Source organism: Malurus melanocephalus, unplaced genomic scaffold, assembly GCF_030028575.1.
Source record: "Malurus melanocephalus ecotype Western Australia unplaced genomic scaffold, MMel_1.1 scaffold_349, whole genome shotgun sequence".
Taxonomy (NCBI): Eukaryota; Metazoa; Chordata; class Aves; order Passeriformes; family Maluridae; genus Malurus; species Malurus melanocephalus.
In genome coordinates this window covers 210,068-229,603 of record NW_026623581.1, presented here as the reverse complement: position 1 = coordinate 229,603, position 19,536 = coordinate 210,068, and the positions used below count along the sequence as shown (strand labels likewise).

The window sequence follows — 19,536 nt, the reverse complement described above, 5'->3', positions numbered from 1 at the left end:
TACTAAAAGAGCAAGAGAACGCTGGTATTTTGCCTACAGCTGGTACTTTGATTTTGTGACTGCTACTAGCAGTATATGGCTTCATAAAAATTATTTCTGACCTAATGTGCATGTTGTCTCAATTTCTCACTTGCCCTGAGCAGAAGCTCAGAATGAAATCAGTTTAATAGAATAATTTTACTGCGTGTAGATTTTGTCACAAGTATTGCTTACAGGATTACAAAATTCACTCTCTTCAAAGCACAGCTGGGATCTAAATTAAGCCTAGAGAAAATAGCTAGAACTCTGCCAGCCTACAAAGTGATGGTATTATTCTCTTATATTGGGCTTCACTGACASACAGTTTTACCCAATGGGCACTAGAAACCAGTACAGAGTTTGTGAGACTTTACTGTTTCATAATAAAATTTATTACTTCTATTTCTTATTTTCCCAAAGAAGAAAYCAAGATGAGAACAGGAAAATGTAAGACAGAGAATTCTTCAGAAACCATGTTTGTATTGTGATAKAAGGAATATAAGAATATTCAAATATAGAACTCTGATTTCACTTCTATTTCTGGAATTACATTATAGCATTCCTAGCACCAAGTGTTCAGAAAATGAAAATAGGAATGTGAATGCTAAAGTCTCAAAAATACAATTCCTTCTGCAAAGGTGAAAAAAATAGCATTACACTCTTTTGTTGTAGTATGACTTTCAGAGTGAATRCTTTATGGAAAACAGTGTCAATTCAACAAAATTTGAAATGATGTCTAAYACACATAGATATGAAACACAGAGGCAGTAACAGTTATAAAAGAAACAACTTCTTTAAAACATTCTTATTCACTCTGGCAACTTTTTTCCCACATATATTTGCATGAAATCCATAATTTAGATGAAGAAACTTCTTCCCTCACACGATCCTTTCCCTGTTCTGCTCTTTGTAGTACCTTCCAATCTAAGACACAATCACATCCACTCAATGCCCTCTAGCAGTTTCACAAACTTACTGCTTTGTGTCACTCTTCTTGCCTTATCTCTACACGTATTTAGGGTGTAGACACAATCTCACAATCTAAAGGCAAGGAAGAGTAAGGGGGAGGACAAAGCGTAGCTGCAGTTCATCTATACTTTGGACTAAAAGGTGCAGGAACCATGTTTTCCTAGATAGGCAAAACTTAGTGAAAATATGGTAAAATATGCCAMATAATGGCACACTACACTTGCAAAGGCAAGTGCCCAAGAGACAACAAATACCAAAAATAATGTAAGCCACATAACCTTAATCCAGGACCCATGTTGTGGTAGCATTATCAGTCTACAAGACACAATAATATCCTTTTAAAATCATCATGCCTTGCTCAGTGGACAAACCAGCTGGGCTCATTGAAAAGCAATCATTCAATATCTCTGTTGTTCACTGATCCAGGCCTCCTCTCCCGCAYGCTTTTCTAATCCTGTTCTGAAAGCAGAAAATCCCAACAGGAAACAACTATTTTGATCATATCTTTGCCACAGTATTCAGGTAATCTCACAAGCATTTATTTGTATTTGTTGCACAAAAGCTACTATGCAGTGAAGGTTTTGGAAGCACAATACAAGGTAAAGAATGAGTGAGTATTAATTTGAAGCTCTCATAACTTGCTCGGCTGCTGAGTTTTAAAGTACCCTATGCATCTGACATGATTTTAATATTCAAATTGTAGTTTCCAGCTGGCAGTAGTAGGAGAAGGAGCACCTCTGAATTTATGCAAAACAACTCACAGACATGGGAAGAGCTGTTACTGCCACCTATGAAAAGCTGGGTTTAAGTGATTTGCCCATTGTCACACACTACCATGTGGCAGTGGCAGGGATATAAATTCACTCTCTTRAAGATGCTGTAAACACACTTCCATTTTACCACCTGCATTCCCCATCCCACTTCCTCATTCGTGTAGACAACCTTTTTTTTTTTCCAGTACAGAAATGTTGCTTAGGCAGATTTTCAAAGTATTTCTATAGTTGGCCAGAATTTCTAAATACACAGCAGAATAGCTCTGGCCAAATAGCTGCATGGGCAGTAATCCTTAGCATGTTCTGCACCTAAATACAGYCTTACCATGTGGTTGTGACACAGGTACTGTGTTCCAGCTGAGCAGATAAAACAACCCAGCCTTGCTGGATTTCCTGTGAGCTAGCACACATTGCTTCCTGCAGAATCCAGGACAGAGAAGCCCACCAGGAAAGAATTCTTTTAAATCAGATAATCTCAAGCATTTATTTGCATTTATTTTACAAAATCGATTATGTGGTGCTGGTTTTGTGATGCACAATACAGAGTAATGAATGAGTGAGTATTAATTTGACTTACTTTTAAGAGTTTTACTTACAACACATGGGGAGGTCTTCACCTCCYATGCTATGTGATAATTCACCCCAAAGCCTGGTTTTCTCTACCTTTACTTGCAGAGAGCCTCATCAAGRTCCTGGAGCCTAGAAATGTACAAAGACCCCAAAAACTAYYMATGACTTCATCARTCACAGAATGGTTCAGGCTGGAAGGGACCACCATGGGTCATCTGGTTCAATCTCACCGCTCAAGCACGGTCATTGCAGAGCACATGGCACAGGATTGTGTCCAGATGGTTCTGAAAYAGACCCCGTGAGGGAGACTCCACACCCTCTCTGGACAATCAGTTCCAGTGGTCTCTGCACAGGAAAGAAATTCTTCCTGATATTTAGGTGGAATTTCCTGGACATCAGTGTCTGTTCCCCTTGTCCCATTGCTGGGCACCACCTGGTCCATGCTCTGACCCCTCCCTGCACACACAGACAGGGATGAGGGCCCCTCTCAGCCGTCTCTTCTCGAGGCTGAACAGGCCCAGCTCCCTCAGCCTTACCTCACAAAGATGCTCCTGTCCCTCAATTATCTTTGTCACTCTGTGCTGGACCCACTCCAGGAGATCCACGTCTCTCCTGTGCTGAGGAGCCCAGAATTGGACACAGCACTCCAGGTGATCTGAACCAGAACGCCTCCCTTGATTGTGATGATCATGGCATATTACAGGAATATCAAACATACACTGAACAATGCGCACCACCTGCCTGTTCCTATTACAGGGACAGCTGAAGCGAGATGAGCATGGCTGGGACAGGCAGTGCATGTGTTACTGTGGAGGTTCTCAACAAACTTTTAAGGAAGAGAGCACTGAAGGCAGGGTTTCAGGGACAAGGACGTGGACAGGACAGGCACCGCGTCAGCCCCTCACGGCCTCACGGCCTCACAGCCCGAGACCCCCTCGCCACACGGGTGCTGAGAGGGTGGAGCCACAGCCTTGCTCTCTGAATGGTGCGTTCAACTGTCAATCACAGCGTCGCCCCGCCCYASCCYTATCRGACWGAGCRGKGTGGGCGGGGCAAAGCCCGATCYCTCCCGCTCCGATTGGCTGAATCAGCTGCCAACTGGCTCCGCCTCCTCGCCGCTTCCTTCTGAGTTTACAGTGCGGGGAGGAAAATGGTGCAGAGAYCTCTCGCGATCTGATTGGCCAARTGGGAATGCCACTCAAGTGCAGACTCCGCCTCCCGGGACAGCTGATCGCTCAGCCCCGTGACAGGGCCGGGCTGCGCTGCGCCTTCGATTGGTCAGATCTGCTGGGTCCCGCCTTCCTGGCTGAATACCACCCGCGGATTGGCTGCGACGGCCGTCCGTCAGCGCGGTGGGCGGGGCGGCCGGGTGTCTGTCCGGCGGCTCGGCCCGGCGGCAGCTCATGGCGGACATGGGGCGGCGCGGCGGGGCCGGCCCGGCCCTGGGGCTGGCGGCGCTGGTGGCAGCGGCCTGTGTCGCTGGTGGGTGAGCGGGGACGGGCCGGCGCAGGGGAGAGACGAGGGGAGCGGAGAGGGCCGCTGCAGGGGGAGACTGTGGGAAAGGGGCCGGGCTGCAGCGCTGGGGAAGGGGCACGGGGACGGGGAGTGAGGGGGGAAGGTGAGGGGGGCTGTGTGTGTCTGTGTGTGTCTGTGTGTGCCAGGTTCAGGACCGAGGGCTGGCAGCGGGGGCTGTCATCGTGCTGCAGCTCCCTGCCCCACCCCCCTTCTCCCATCCACCTCCAGAGACGGTGCTCGAACCCGTTTATCCTSTGCCTTTCAATCCAAGGACTGTTTTATATTAAATTATAATTGCTGTAACTTTATTGTGTAAATTCGTTTTATAAAATTATTTTTATAATTATATCACAAAATTATGTAAATTTAGATAATATATTGTATATTTTCTATAGTGCACATATATAGTTATATATAATATGTTATTTTATTCAGTTCCTTTATTTATTTATAATTATATTCAAATCCAGTTTTAGATGCTGACATAGAGGGATTCAGATCAGCTGTTAAAAAAAAATTCACTGCCAGGATGAGGCATTGGAATAGGTTGCCGAGGGAGGTGATGGAGTCACCATCCCTGGAGGTGTTTAAGAGGTGTCTGGGTCTGGCACTGGGTGATCTGGTTTAGGGGTTACAGTGGCAGTTCTGGGTTGATATTTAGACTTAGTGATCTTAGAGGTCTCTTCCAACTTTGATGATTCTGTGATAGACACACATAATTTTGTTACTTTGTCCAAATTTTCATGTTTTGCTGAGCTGTTTCTGTGGTCAGTGTAGCCTCTCTGTTACCTACCTGATGCGATTCAGGCTTGCAGTGGCACTTTCAGGCCCTGTGAATAGTTCTCACTCAATATTCCTTAATTCTGCGGGTTCACAAWGGCTTTTGAGAGCCTGAGGTACAACTTAAGAGGGAYAGGAATTCAGTTAAGTGTTCCAYAGGCAATYAGAGGGAATTTGGTGTTCYCCCCAACTTCAAATTCAGTGTTAATCGTTGAAATCTTGAACAAGTCTAGTGAGGGAAATTTAGTTGTAAATGCTCTKATTTTGCCCACCTGAGCACTCTTTCCCTGAGTAAGCCAGTTGTCCAAAATAACATGTGTGACTGTGTAACAGCCTTGTGGAGAGCAGCATGTGAAATCCTGTGCATTTGTATCCATTTTGTAAATTCTTACTTAAAGTTGGTCTAGAAACATTTTTGTTATTCAAAATGTGTGTTGATCCACCATTAAAATTAGTAGCAGGCCACCCAAGGAATGCATCAATCTAAATAAAACATCTTGAATCTGCTCCATGAATATCAGTTGGTTTGGCCTCTTCCCTTCCTTTTTTTCCCTTCCACAACCTGCATCTCAGCACTTTGTCCTTTGGCATGTTTATCATAACRTAGCTCAGATTTACTGTCAACTTTTGTAATGTGTGGTCATGACCCAGGCTTTGGAACAGCATCTTCAAGGTCACATTAGTTAAATTAACATTAGGGAAGTTTTTAGCTGTGCAACACATTAGTTTRCTATTGCTTTGTTTTTGTAAATAGCCTTTAGTATATGCCCTGGAAAACTATTGTGTATTGCTACTTGAATTGATAACCAATTTTCAGTAATCATATGAATAAATACTTTTATTTTCTTTAGACAGTTACCTTATTGATGGAATTTTGAAGTGCAGTCACTCGTATAATTAGAACTTTAACTTAGAGGCCTGCAAATAGTTCTTACTCTATTACTTGACTTTCTTGTRTCAAATCAGTTTTTTGGTGGAAACCTACTCTGATGGCTCTTTGGGGAGTATATACCTGAAATTTTGCATCATGCATGTTACTGCTTATATACACCAAATAAGTTTTAAAATTTATTGATATAAATTTTGGTGTACACAGTATTGCAACTGTGCCTGAGTGACTTTAAAATAGGAATATGGGTTAAAACAAGCTCATCTTTTATCTCTGTGGAGTCCTTTCTGGTTTTATTATGCTGTAAATTAGAGTCATCATGAAACAGTTTAGAAATACACATTAAGTCAACTTTGCTATTCAAGGTAATGGGAAATAGAGTGAAGGGGGATCCCAGATAAGTGAAAACCCAGCATGRTAAGTGTTGCAAATTGTGGCTCCACACAATCAGCTCAGGTCCAGCACTGCATCCAAGGAAGACAAACATCTCACGTGTAATCTGGTGGAGGAGGCAGAGCAGGGACACCAGAACTGTTCTGCAGCAGCCAGGTTGTTCTGGCAGTGTCTGGTTTAAGCCAGCACTGACAAATTCCACTGGACTTCCTATATCTGGGCTCAGTGGCTCTAGCTGTTGCCTGCATGAACAGAGGTGGTGTGCCAAGCAGTGCTGGAAGCAGACAGAGCTGTGTTGGTATATTGTGAGCTTAACAGGATTTTGGAGTCTGCCTGGCTCCACTGAGAGGTTGCTTTACCAGGTCTGAACTGTAACACTACTTGCAGTCTGTTACACAGAACTGTGCTGTGCTGTTATTTGAATAATTGTCCCACTTTTGTTATTAGGGATCTGTTCATTCTTACTCATTGCTGTGTAGAAATCTTATTTTGTATTCGAGTGTTAAAATTATGAGTCTTCAGTCCTTGCTTTCCATAAATTGATAGGCATGAGAAGAAGGAAGAAGGAATGAAAGCTCAAATAGGCTCTTTTCCCATGTTATGTAAAGGAAAAGTTTGCAGGAGCTCTGAGAGTTTTTTGTTTGTTTTTCAGGTGTATGGGGTGGTGAATTCAGTATCTTACGATCWCCTCAGTCAGTTGCTTTCCGGGATGGAAGTTGGCCGATTCCTGGAGAGCGGATCCCAGATGTTGCTGCGTTGACCATGGGCTTTTCTGTTGAAGAAGTACGTTCTAGATCTTGATTGTGAAATGCCTCTGAAATTACAGACCTGCTCACTCAACATGCAAACCTTCCTGTCATGTGCTGGAATATATAAGTATTGCCCTGTTTGTCTTGAGGAAGGCATGACTTGTCAGAGGTTCTTTCCAGGATAGAACTGTGTTGGTCATATGAGCAGCCAGAGGCTGTGCTAACTGGCTCATTTGAGTCACCAGCTGTAGAAGGAATCCAGCAGAAGCTTTCCAGGGCTGTTATTCAGTTCCTCTGAGACCCAGCTGTGTGCTGGATCCCCCCACCCATTGTCACAAAGTGAGAATCTATGGAACCACAGTTACAACTTGCATGCAAGTTCTCTGTAGGGCTCTGATCCTGWGTACTCTGGAGACTGAGAAATGGCTTGGCAAGGCAGGCATTTTGTCAGGTCAGCAAGCCTGTCTGCTGAGCAGAGTTAGAGCAAGTAGGTTASTAACTTAGTAAGTAATCCAAAGCCTTGGAAACATGATTTGTGGTAGTGTTTCTCCACATTAAGTATTCCAATACAACTTTACCAATGTTAAAGTGGGCCATGTGAGYAGGAGCCCTTGGATTGATTCCATCTTGCCTTCTGAATTTTTTGCTGGGCTTCAGCAGGGATGAATGGCTTTTGAGGCAGTAAATGAAAGTGTAATAGCCAGATATCTTCGGCARTGTCTGTGTGCAGCCAGATACTGAAATCTGCAGGCTGAAACATTCTCACAGTGCTGGTAAGGRCAGTCAGTTCTTTTTTCTTCCACATGTCAGTTAGAGAGGAGGTCTGATARGGCTGGATGGAATGTAAGGCTGCTTAGGCTGTGTTTTGGAATTCGAAAACACTTTGTTGTCAATAAATTCTGCTTTTTTTTGTTATCAAACTAGTGACAAACTTCTATGAGTAGTACCACTATGAGTAGTGCAACTCAWCTTCTGAGAGTAGTACAGCTAAGGARTAAATTTYGATTATTTTATGAAGAAAAGCTAATATATTGGATGGTRTTKTCTGTGGTAYCTATAAAACACTCAGCAAAACAGTGGGGTTTGGTCAGTTCTGGCCATTTGGCACACTGATCATCCAGCGATATGTCATGGTTATCATTGAAAGCATGAAAAAGCATTTCAGTACTTACTTTGTGCCTTTGCCACAGCTTGGGATTTTTTTGTTGTGATGGGTCTGTAGCATCCTTTAGAAATAGTTTTTTGTTAGTATAATTTCAGGTCCTAGAAGCAGGCAGGGAAGGAAGTTTTTGAATGATTATTTAGCTCAGCACTGGAATTGAAGGTTACTGAAAACACTGTCCCTAAGGCAGAGATCGCTGTGTAGGCAGCTTCCAGCCCTGGTAAGGAGAGTACTGCAGGGCCCAGGCACTCCTTTTGCAGTTCACATCCAAAGTGTAGTCTAGGACCATAAACTGACAGGGYAGTTGGAATTCTTACTGCATTACATTGGGAATTCTCGGTCATTCAGTATTCCTCCCTTGTTAAAGGAAAACAAAACTAAACTCCATTTTTGTCCCTGATGATGCTTTAAAAGGTTTTTATTTTGTTTCTGTGAGGTGATACAAATCATAATGTCARTGATATTTAATTCTAGAATGCAATTAAATCGGCTTTCATAAAAAGGGCAGTTATGTCATTTACACAAATGGGGAAATCTGTTCACCTTTATTCCAAACAGATGAATTTGTATTTTCTGCCTGAATAAACCAGTCAGGCAGGCTCCACTGTGCTTCTACTGGTTTGTAATTGTAGTAAGCTGCTAAGAACTCTTCTCATGTTTCTGTGCAAATTTGTGAATTTTAGTTTAGTTGCCTGTTGTTGTGATTGACACTTCCCTCTCTTCCCCTTCCTTTCCACTGTTTCTTTCTTGTACTGAAAAGATCAAGATGTTAGTGGGTATCTTAAGTTCAGCCTTSACTTATTAAATACAGACCAAAGTATTTATAATTCAGTTATGGGAAATAGCTCTTTATGTATCCATTATATATGAAGTTTTCTCAGTGTAGACTTTGCTGTGAAGTTAGTGGCAGTTTTTAAACTAACAGTTCCTTCRTGGTTGACTGGAGGCATTGCTCAGTATGAAAGCAGTCTAGTATTAACTTACTTCCCCATGACATTTCCAATAGATTGTCCTGCRCAGAAGTATTAACAGGRTGATAACTTGCTGYGTTGTAAYAGTGGGAAGAACTCYTTCCTTGTGAAATACAATTTTTATTGCTGTTTTGTWCTAGGACCTCCCCTGGCCTGGGCTGGGAGTGGGTGATCTGTTTCACCGACCACGAGCCACTGTGCTGGTGACAGTGAAGGGCGTGGACAAGTTGCCTGTGAAGGGGTTTTCCTACCCCATTGAGAATGTGAGTATCCACATTTGGAACTGTCTGATTCCTGGGACCCCTGTGGTCTAATGACRATACATGATTTTCTACTGTAGCCGCCGATGTTCACTTATTTCCTACTTCACTTGAAGTTTGCATATCCCCTAAAATTATGSATCAGGCTGTATAGGTCAAAAATACACTCAGGATTCCGTACAAGGTAGGAGACCTTTGAGATTCCCCAGGGCTTCRTGTGTTGCATTCAGTAACTTGTTTGACCAAAGCATCTTCTTCTTGAAAGACAGCTAATTTTAATGTTTGTACCAGTCCACCTCTTCCCATGGTAACTTCATATTTCATAGTCAGAATTATTATGKTTTTTGCTTCAACTGAGTGTGTGATAATATTTTGTATGGTGTTGATTTTTTTTATGTACTGTATTGGCCTCTTAAGTGGTCTTTTGAGTTTTTCTCAAGTGCTTGACTGTGAAATACAGCACTTAGAGACACCATTCCATTATACTGTATCAAGAAGAAATCAACAGAAGACAYCACATATCACCATCTGTCTTTGCTAAAGCTTCTCAGGCTTATTTACAGCAACACAGAATCTTTTAGGTTGGAAGGGAACTCTGGAAATTCTTTAATTTAACACCCAGATCAAGCAGGATCAGTCAGAGCAGGCTGACCAGCACTGTGTTCAGTCAGAATATGAGCATCTCCACAAATGGAGACTCCATGACCTATGGGCAACCTCTGCCAGTATTCAACCACCCTTGGAGCAAAAAACTTCTTTCCTGTGTTCAGTAAAATTTCCTSGGTTTAAATTTATGCCGTTGCCTCTTCTGTCATAGGACACTTTAGTGAATGGAAGTGTGCCATTCTGCTTCTTTTTTTGATAAAGCCGACAAGTAAGTGTTCACAAAACCTAGCAGTGCTATTAGCTTGCCAGTAATGGCACTATACTGTGCTAGTATATCTTCCATTTTTAGCAGGTTTTTTTGTATGTCTCTTTTTTTGTTTCAGCAGTTGGTCTTTCTGCTGTTGTATTTTCACTCATCACCAGTTTTCTGGTGTATTTTCAAACCACCAGTTTTCTGTRGTTCATAACTTTCCATTTGCAACAAGAGTGCTTCCCCTGTTGCATTGTTTCTCTGTTTGTTGGTCTTGTTTTACTGATAAACAAAGCTATACTCTTAAGCCTAAATAAGCCTCTTAATTCAAGTCATGGTCTCTTGGAGTTCTTACGAATRTATTTTGTCTGCCATCTATACAAATAAAATGTCTGTTCCTAGATACACAGGTGATGTTTTGGTTTGCATATAGGTTCCAAAGTGATAATAAATAATGGGAAATGTGCTTGCCCTTTACTTTTCCAGACCTTTTTAGTTAAGATCAGTAGCCCTGCTATAACCCAGAAGTCTGACTAGACTTTGTTTTCCAGGCCGTTCCTTTCAGTCTGGACAGYGTTGCAAATGCCATTCATACTCTGTTCTCTGAGGAGACACCTGTGGTGTTACAGCTTGCCCCCAGTGAGGAGGTGAGTATTGCTTCAGTCCTGCTTCCAAATAGTGAAACCTCTTTCCACTTGCGTGGCTGGAGCAAAACCAATTGATAGCCTGAAATTTTGGATTGGAGATTGCAAGCATGATTGATTATTAGTGRGTGACTGGAGGAACTGAACCAGACCTCTGTTGTGAGTAACCAGTGGTTGTTCCTGCAGAGAGTGTACATGGTGGGCAAGGCCAACTCCGTGTTTGAGGATCTCTCTGTCACACTGCGCCAGCTGCGGAACCGCCTGTTCCAGGACAACTCCATCCTCAGCTCCCTCCCTCTCAACTCCCTCAGCAGGAACAACGAGGTAAAAAACCCAACCATCCATCAGTGGAAACTTAAGATTTATTTCCAACATTCTTACTTAGCTTGTGCTTTTCTTCTTTCCCACTTTTTCTTCCCTCTTTCTTTGCCTGAAAGAGCCCACTCCTGATTTTTGCTAACTGAATTAACTAAGTTCAAAGGTTTTTCTCTAAGTAACTTTATTGAAAAAGTTACTTCCCTCTAGCATCTTCTTAATATTGTAGCAGACAACTGCTATAAAATACTTGCAACAAAACAAGATTTCCCTAACTTGGGTTTCATCAARGGAGATACCTGTCTCTTTCTGCCTCTTCCCCCAGGTTGACTTGCTTTTCCTGTCAGAACTTCAAGTCCTACGTGATATTGCAAGCCTGGTAAGGTTTTTTGAATTGTTTTCCCCTGTCTTGTGTCACAAACTTCAGAGATCTTTAAAGGTAGAGGAGCCAYAGTCGTGAGATAGAACAACTTGGTTTTGTCTTGCAGGCTAGAAATGCTGCAGTTAAAGCAGGTGGATAATGGGATTAAATTCCTTGTTTTCAGGGCCTGTTGTCTTGTGCAGGCAAATATCAGTGCTGCATTTTCTCACCTGTATGAGAGAAGCAAGAATGTCACTACCCTCCTTTGAGRTGATTTGGATTGTATTAGTTTATGACAGTGGGATTTTAAAGTACTTTTGTACATGGGCAGCACAAGGTAGCAGTTGCAACTGACTCGGCTTTGCAAAAGCCAGCTTCAAAGAAGGAAATTGTAGTATTTAAGTCTTGTAGCCATGCATTTTTCTTTTCTCCAAGTTTTATTTTATAGCTATTACAGAACAAGGATTTTGATGTCAATAAGTATAATATTTCTTTTTAGTACAGCTATTACGTGTATGTAACCTCATGTTAGGAACAGATGCTACATAATGATCATCTGCTTTCTTCTGTAGAGTTAAAAAAAGAAACAATTATGGACATCTTCTAGTTAAGTTGGCAAGAATTCAATTTCCTAATTAATATGGGATATGACTGTAAAAATTAGGAGGCTGGATTAGTCCCAGTAAATTGGTTTCATGTAATATGTTTTTAAAGTAAGCTGTCTTACTTTCTGAATTAATTTCTTTCTGCCCTCAATGGTGTGCCAAAGCTGTCTCGACACAAGCACTTAGCCAAAGATCACTCTCCAGACCTGTATTCCCTGGAACTGTCTGGTTTGGAAGAGGTTGGAAAACGGTATGGGGAAGACTCTCAGCAGTTCAAGGATGCCTCTCAAATTCTTGTAGACTCTTTGCAAAAGGTATATTGTCTACCTAATGAAAAAACTAATGATAATACTAAGAAAAWWWTTTTTTGTGTTAGCTACAAATGAATTAGTTGGCACTTCATGAGTGATGGTTTGCCTGATACTTGKTTTTGTTGTTTGGTTTTTAAAATGCTGTTGTTTAATTATAAAATCAAATGTTATAGTTTGCCTCTCTGGAGAGTGTTGACATGATTCTACAATGTGTTTAGATATTTTGCATAAAGGAGTAGGGGYGTATTGAAACCACATATCAACATGATTTGATATGTTTGTTTTTCTTAAACACTTTGCATTTGAAACCACCAATATGTCTCACAAAAACTGGCTCTTGGAAATGTGGAAATGTCTTTATTCCAGGGTGCAGTGGTTAGTTTATCCTTGCACACGAAGCTATGTAAATCTAAATTTCTGAGACTTTAACTACTCTTCATCCATCAGTGTGCTCAATAAAGTAATTTTTCAGCAGGTCTTATGTAATCATTAGTTAAATTTTTATCAAGATCAGTCACTTTTGAGAGTTTCCAAAGCTTGATCAAAAAATGCAAAAACATTTGTTAAGCCAAATACCTCTTTTCTCTAATCATTGCTCTTTGGCCTTTTTGGCTTTAAGCAAATATATTTAAATATTAGACATATTAGTGTTTGGACCAGATGAAAATATTCAGATTCATAGATTCCTGGTGGAAGTTTGAGAACCCAAATATTTTGTTGGAACTGACTGACACCAATTAGGAAAATATTTGGGAATGGGGCTTTTATAAAAGGTATAAAAGAATAAGTTTCAGCCCAGAAAGCAGGCATAAGCTACACTGTGCTGAACAGTGATTTGGGGTTTGAAAGATGCCTTGTAAACCAGGGGAAGGTTGGCACTTAATGAAATTCTAAAATAGTGTAAACTTTTGTAGCTTTCCATAATTATTCCTGAAGCTGCCATCTTATGTTTTAGTACATCTTGCTAACAAAACCCTGCTTAAGTCGTGGCTACAGTCTAGGCTTTTAATTAAATCACCTTTGCTTTTCCAGTTTGCTGATGAGATGTTCAATTTGTATGGTGGGAATGCAGTAGTAGAAGTGGTGGCTGTGAAGGAGTTTAACTCTGCCCTCTCAAGGAAGACTCGCTCCATTCTCCAGTCTTCACAGGTAGTAGAGGCACTTTTCTATACCTCAYTTATTAAAAGTGATCCAAATTGTATCAGTTCTCCTGCGTGTAACCTTTTTTAAGGATTAAAATACAATGACTTAGGTGTGGGTGCAACTTACTTACTTGTCTTGATCTTCACTTAATCATCAACTTCAGTTGAGGAGGGCTCTGGAGGTCATCCAGTCCAACCTACTGCTCAAAGCGGGACTAATTTAGGAGTTAAATCAGGTTGCTCAGGTTCTTTTTCTTGGAAGGTCCATGGCTGGGAGTCCCACAGCTTCTCTTGCCATAAAGCCTTAACCACTTTCATGGTAAAAACTTTTTCCTTTGTGCCTTGTTAGAATTTCCTTCTGTGCTGTCTCCCCAGTGCACCCAAGTCCTGCCTCCCAGCTGTGGGAAACATGTTTTCCTTGGCTTATTGGCATCCAGACCTAGCCCAGGATGCAGATGCCCTGTGGCATTTCAGAGGCACACTGCTGACTCCCATTCCTCTTGTCTGTTGTGAGCTGCAGTCCCTCTCTGCAGCTGCCCAGCTGGTCAGTCCTCAGCCTGTGCTGTCTCATGGGTTATTCTGTCCCAGCTGCAGGCCTTTGCATTTCATGAGGCTCCTGTCACCCTCTTCCTTTGGATTCCACTGATGCCAGTCACATCATCTCTTTAGCATTCTGTGCCCTTGCTTCACATTTTTCTAGACAAAAATTCATCTCTCCTATTTAGGTTGCTCAGACTTTGGATGGAGTCACAACGTGTGGTGTGCAAACTCACTTTAAAGTAATAAACATTTTCTTTATTGCAGCCTGAAAAAGAAAATCCATATAACCTTGCCTATCCGTATAACTACGACTACTCTGTCATCTTCAACATTATTCTGTGGATGATGATAGGTCTTGCTTTAGCTGTGATAGTTATCTCCTACAACCTCTGGAACATGGATCCTGGCTATGACAGCATTATTTATAGGATGACAAATCAGAAGATAAGAATGGATTGAACTGCACTGTATTTCAGCGTGGGAAGATGATGAAGAGCAAGGTCTCCTTTAACCTGTGTGGAAAACAAATATTCTGACATGGTTAATTGTGGAAGTTTTTTAAAGGTGTATTTATTTCTAAGTATTTTTTTCCCCTCTCAAGACTATTTTAAATGTTAGTAGTAGCATCAGAATGGGATTTAGAAGTTGAAATCTGCTTGTTTAAAAAATCAAAACAACACTCCCCAGAGTAATTGTTATTAAAGTAACATCATTCCATTTTTTTTATCATATAACATGAGTTTTTGAAATGCCCTGTACTGCCTGTGCAAACCAGATAAATTGAAATTACGATAGCATTTCAAACATGTTGTCTGAAACTTTAACACTGGAGGATTAGACATTATAGCTAAATCGTTGTGTTGTATATTATGAACCAGCTGTAAATGTTTGATGTAAATATTTATAATGGTTACATGTAACTTCAGAGAGGATGGTAAATATTCTTTAGTAAAATAGTTAATAGGGAAATATTTCTATCAGACTAGGACTCTAGTAGCACAAATGGCATTTTGATCTCATGTTGATGGCTCAGGTGAGCTGTACACAGAAGGATCACCCCAGAACTTAATGATTGGAAGGTCAATAACACTGCTGTGGCTGGTCTGTACAGTGGAGTCTGGAAATCCTGAAGTAGCACCAGTCTGGTCATGGTCTTACATCACGTACAGTTGAAAGTTCCTGTAATGATGCTTCATGTTCCTTCCATTTGTGTGGATGTTATAAAAAACCCAGTTCTTTTCAATGATAAGAGTGGACCAACACTTGATTTAAGTATACCTGGATTATAGTTCTGCTTCAATCGTTCAATAAAACAAAGAACAGTTGTTCTGGAATGCATTTATTCTTTGTGGCTTTGTAGATGTGGCTATTTCTGTTTAGTATTTGTTCAGCTGACCAGAGCAGGTGCTGGCAGCAGCTGATGTGTGACAGTGGGCCTAAGTCTGAAGTAGTTTAGTTTTAACTGTCCTTCAGAAGAAAGATTGTCTTGTGTAGATATTCCTAAATGAAATAATGAGTGTAGTTAAAACAACTGGTTGATCTCTGGATTGGGTCTTTTTTAGAACTACCTCCTTCTTAGAAATTCATTTGCTCTTTGGTAAAAGGACATCTTCCAGACTACAGCAACATGAATGGAAACTACTTTTTTTATCTTGTCCTCTAATATGCTTAACTTTACCTGCTATTAGGAGGTAATTATTCCACTTGCAGAAAAGTTGTTCTCACTGAATTAGTCTCATTTACTGGGAATGGCTGAATTGGTGGCATTGAAGTCATTCATGTCTTGGAGATCCTGGATAGTGATTAATATGAAATTGAGCAAATTGCAGGGTTGCCTGGGTCCAAGAAATCCAGTTTGGTATATGTTACAATCACTTGAAATTATTTTAATGGCATTTAAAGTTAATCTGGATGATTGATATCAGTAGATAGAAAGGAAGAGTTGCACTGGCAGTTTCTCTGACAGGAGTGTAATTATTGAACATTCTGTGAAACACCATAGCAGTCAAGGGAAGGCTCTCAGCCAGGTGTGAGAAGTAGGACACAGTGATTATGTCAATGATTATGAGTAGATTTATTGCTAATACAGTATCTAAATATTGTCAGTGCAGTATCTAAATAAAAAGTCTATTATCCATAGCAAGGTTTCAGAGGTTTGATCAGATTAATGGTCCACTTCCACTGGTACAGAGCTTTAGAGGAACTAGTTGTTTAAAGGGACTGTATGGTTAATGGTAAGCATTTAACAGCTGTATTTTAGTCAGTCTGAAGTTGGCAGTGTAGAATTTATTAAATTCAGGACCTGCCATTGAGATGGTCTCTGCCTGTCAGCTCCCAGCTGCTGATGTAGGTTCTTATTTTAGTTTTTAAAGCTGGTCTTAGACTACTTTGAAGGGCGAATCCAATTCCCACTTTGGTTAGTACTATTCCTTCTCATGGCTGTAGGCCTCCAGTCAGTACTAAAGGTGCTTTTGAGAACTGTCATGTGTGCTGTGTCTTAAATACCAAATCCTGTGTGCAACACAGGCAGCATTTTGAACACTCCAAAGCTACTGTACTTTAATTTGATTTAGGACATACTTTATTATGCAAAAATATTGGTCCATAACTGTTAATCAAACAGACAATTCCAATTCTGAGCCAGGAATAGCCATTTCATACTTAGAATTAAGTTAGTTAGAATGGAAGTGCCATCACTAGACCTACTCTTGATAGTTCTCTTTAAGAGAGCCTCAAGAATATAAATTGTAAAAATATTTATGTGATGTGGCAGAAATCATAGGGTTTGGGTTACAGAGCTACAAGGAAAGCAGCAAAACTGTCAGGTGGAGTTCTGTGAAGGAAGACAGCAGGGAGAAGCCAAGGCAGGAAGGGGATGCAAGGAAAATAACAGCTGGTATTGGAATCCTGCATCCCCAAAGTGAGAGGGGCAGGAGGGTGGGTCATTATGGAATATTTGGCAGCAAGCAGCTCTCTTTAGGCTGGGAAAGTCTCCCAGAGTGCTGTCAGTGGGATTTAGGATGTAACTGCTGCTGGAGTAGTGATCTGATCACCAAAGAGTTTTTGCTTGGGGAGTTTGGCCCCTGGCACAAAGGGTGACATGTATTTGATTTGGTCTTCTGACCTTGGTCTTGTCAGCATTTGGCTTGGGGTGTATTTAAGCTGTTCTCTGAAGAAGAGAATTCCAAGTCCAAATTGAAGACTGAGCATTGCTTTTGATACTTAGGTTGAAAAGAGAAAATAAGCCATAAAATAAATTGTTCTTCTAAGAGTCAGAATGCTTCTTTTTCTTAATAATGCCTCAAAGTCTAAACCTGGCAGAGGGAGGCATAATCCTTTGTGCCTTCCTCGACTTTCCAGACTTCTCTGTGGCAGGAATGGCAACTTTCAGAGTTCTTGCAGCTGTAGCAACACACAGGCAAGGGAAGCCTAAAGCAGATCTGCAATGTGTAAATGTTAAGTCTAAAAAAAGGAAGTGGAAATGAAGAAACATTGAAATGCAAATGTTGAGCAACCTGGCAAGTGATTGCTGGGATTTATAGGTCACCCTTCAAGGATCCAAGAAGCACCCTGCCAGAGTCTAGGTAAGGAGAGAARCATCTCTCTTAMAAAACAAAAATCTTCCAAAACAACRACATTTTGAATCCTATATTGATGCAATTTTTGGCTATGATGAAATGGGTGCTTTGCTAAAAGTCACAAATGTTCTCTAGAAAAGATTTTTTTTTTTTTTTTCAAGTGAGGGTTTGGGACTCTCCTGCATTTTTTTTTCTTTTCTGCAAGCTCTGAACCATATTCTTAGTAATTTTCATCTTTGTAGAAGCAGGGAGAGCATATGTACACAAAGTATTGCAGGACAGAAAAGAAGCCAGATGAAGGAAGAAAGAAGTGGAACTATATGATTTCAAATCTGTCAGAACAAAAGAAACTGGAAAAAATAGGGAACCCAGAAGTTTATKTCCTGTCCTGTTGTGCCACGAATGCAGAGTGTTGCTGTGGAAGAACTGAACTGCAAACAGCTCATGGTGTGAAATCACCACCCTGGTCTTTCTGCCCAGACTTGTGCAACGTGTCCTGCCTGCCCAGAGCTGAGGGACAGGGGACAGGAAGGTGAGGTGGCCTTGTTCCTCTCGAATAAACAGAGCAGAAACTGATGGATGACACAAAGCCAAGCATCCACACAGTCTGCTCCGGTGCCCTCTCCCATGTGAGCAGCTGGAAAAGCAGCTACAGATGGTGTCTGCGTGTGGCAGGCAGGAGATGGGGCTGTCTAAAACCAGGAATGCATGGGACTTCAGTGCTCTGGGAGTGTAGAGATTCTGCTGGATGTCTGTAACAATTATCAGGAATTATTTTCTAGAATAGGTCAAAAAGGCATGTATTGTCTATGTGGTGGCTGGGGACAGCATCTGGAATATAAATCCCATCCTTAAGTAGGGACCTGCCTTGCTAGTGTGCTTTCAGAGCTTGAAGAGATTCCTGTGTTGCTGAGGGATGGATTCACACTAAGGGACCCTGGCAATCAAATTTAGTATTGTCACCCAAAATTAACAAAAATACATAGCTCAATTCTTGGCATGAATACACATCATAAAATGTTTAAAATGTTTCATAAGGGKAACAAAAYTAATGGTTGCACAAAATGACAAAGRTAGTCAAATTCCACTTAATTATGCTCCAGTGCATGAATTTGTGATGACAAATTTACATGTCCTTAATCTAGTGAGCATATGCTTTTCATTAGGCCATGGGCAGAGAAGCAGTGCTCAGATAAATAAATTCACAGTATTTTAGCTGGTAGCTGATGTTCAGCACTGTAGAGTCACAGCCTTGAATGAGTTCAGTGCTGCCAATCTACTCACCTGATCACCCTCTGTATTTTAAATACTTCTTCACAATGCCATGGTCCAAGTACCCAAGCAACTGATATAAAAAAGTCTGATGCAATACCCGAGTGATCAGCCAGAGCATTTGGAATGCTGGAGAGCTAAATGGGAGCTCCAACCACACCCTACAGCAGGTGATCAATCTGAATACTCACTGTGGTACAGCATCAGCTTGGAAAGGAAAAAAAACAGCTCTCAACTATTTCTGTCACTTTTAGTCTCTGCTGTAGAAAAAAGAAAGAGGGTAAAAATACATAAAAACAGCTGTACCAATTCTTTTATGTGGGCCTATCCCAACATTTCTGCAGGCTGGCAGAGCCAAGAGGAGGCAGCTACATTCTGCTGTCACTGCTACCCACAGCAGAGCTGCCAACTCCAGAGGACCTGTGATTCCTTTGGAGACAGGTGAGTCTGAAGCACCTCTCCCCTCTGGTGAGTGTGCAGCTCTCCCCTCTGCAAATCCCCAGGGAGATGTGGCCCACGCTGTGATGGATGCCCTTGGGAGCAGGGAGGCTCTGCTCTGTGGCCGAATGGGGCCGTGTTTCCTGGGGAAGCCTGGTGGMACACAAATGGTAGCAACTCTGGATAACCTGACAGGAAAACGTGCCAGAAATAGGAAGTGCAATCAGCTGTCAGTCATGCAGAGAAGCAGATGGGGTGAGGAGGCTTAACTGGAAAAAGCACAAACTAAGATAAGCTTTCTCTATATATGAAATGGTTTTGGTCTCCTTCCTGCATGTTTGCATGCACACACACAGTGTTATATTGGTCTTTACAAATGAAATGTTGGGAGAAGTTTCCTCCCCTCAATGAAAACAGTACTTTTA

The 19,536-nt window shown here is 41.4% G+C and overlaps 1 protein-coding gene across 1 annotated transcript; it reads left to right on the top strand.

The window, feature by feature from the left end:
* Window positions 1-3,692: 3,692 nt before the first annotated feature.
* On the top strand, window positions 3,693-15,885 carry ATP6AP2 (ATPase H+ transporting accessory protein 2). The gene is made up of 9 exons (XM_057378235.1): window positions 3,693-3,812; window positions 6,560-6,690; window positions 8,930-9,052; window positions 10,457-10,552; window positions 10,736-10,873; window positions 11,190-11,243; window positions 11,995-12,144; window positions 13,174-13,290; window positions 14,088-15,885. Exons 1-9 carry the CDS (start codon window positions 3,734-3,736, stop codon window positions 14,280-14,282), a joined length of 1,083 nt encoding a protein of 360 aa, XP_057234218.1. The 5' UTR covers window positions 3,693-3,733; the 3' UTR covers window positions 14,283-15,885.
* Window positions 15,886-19,536: the final 3,651 nt, after the last annotated feature.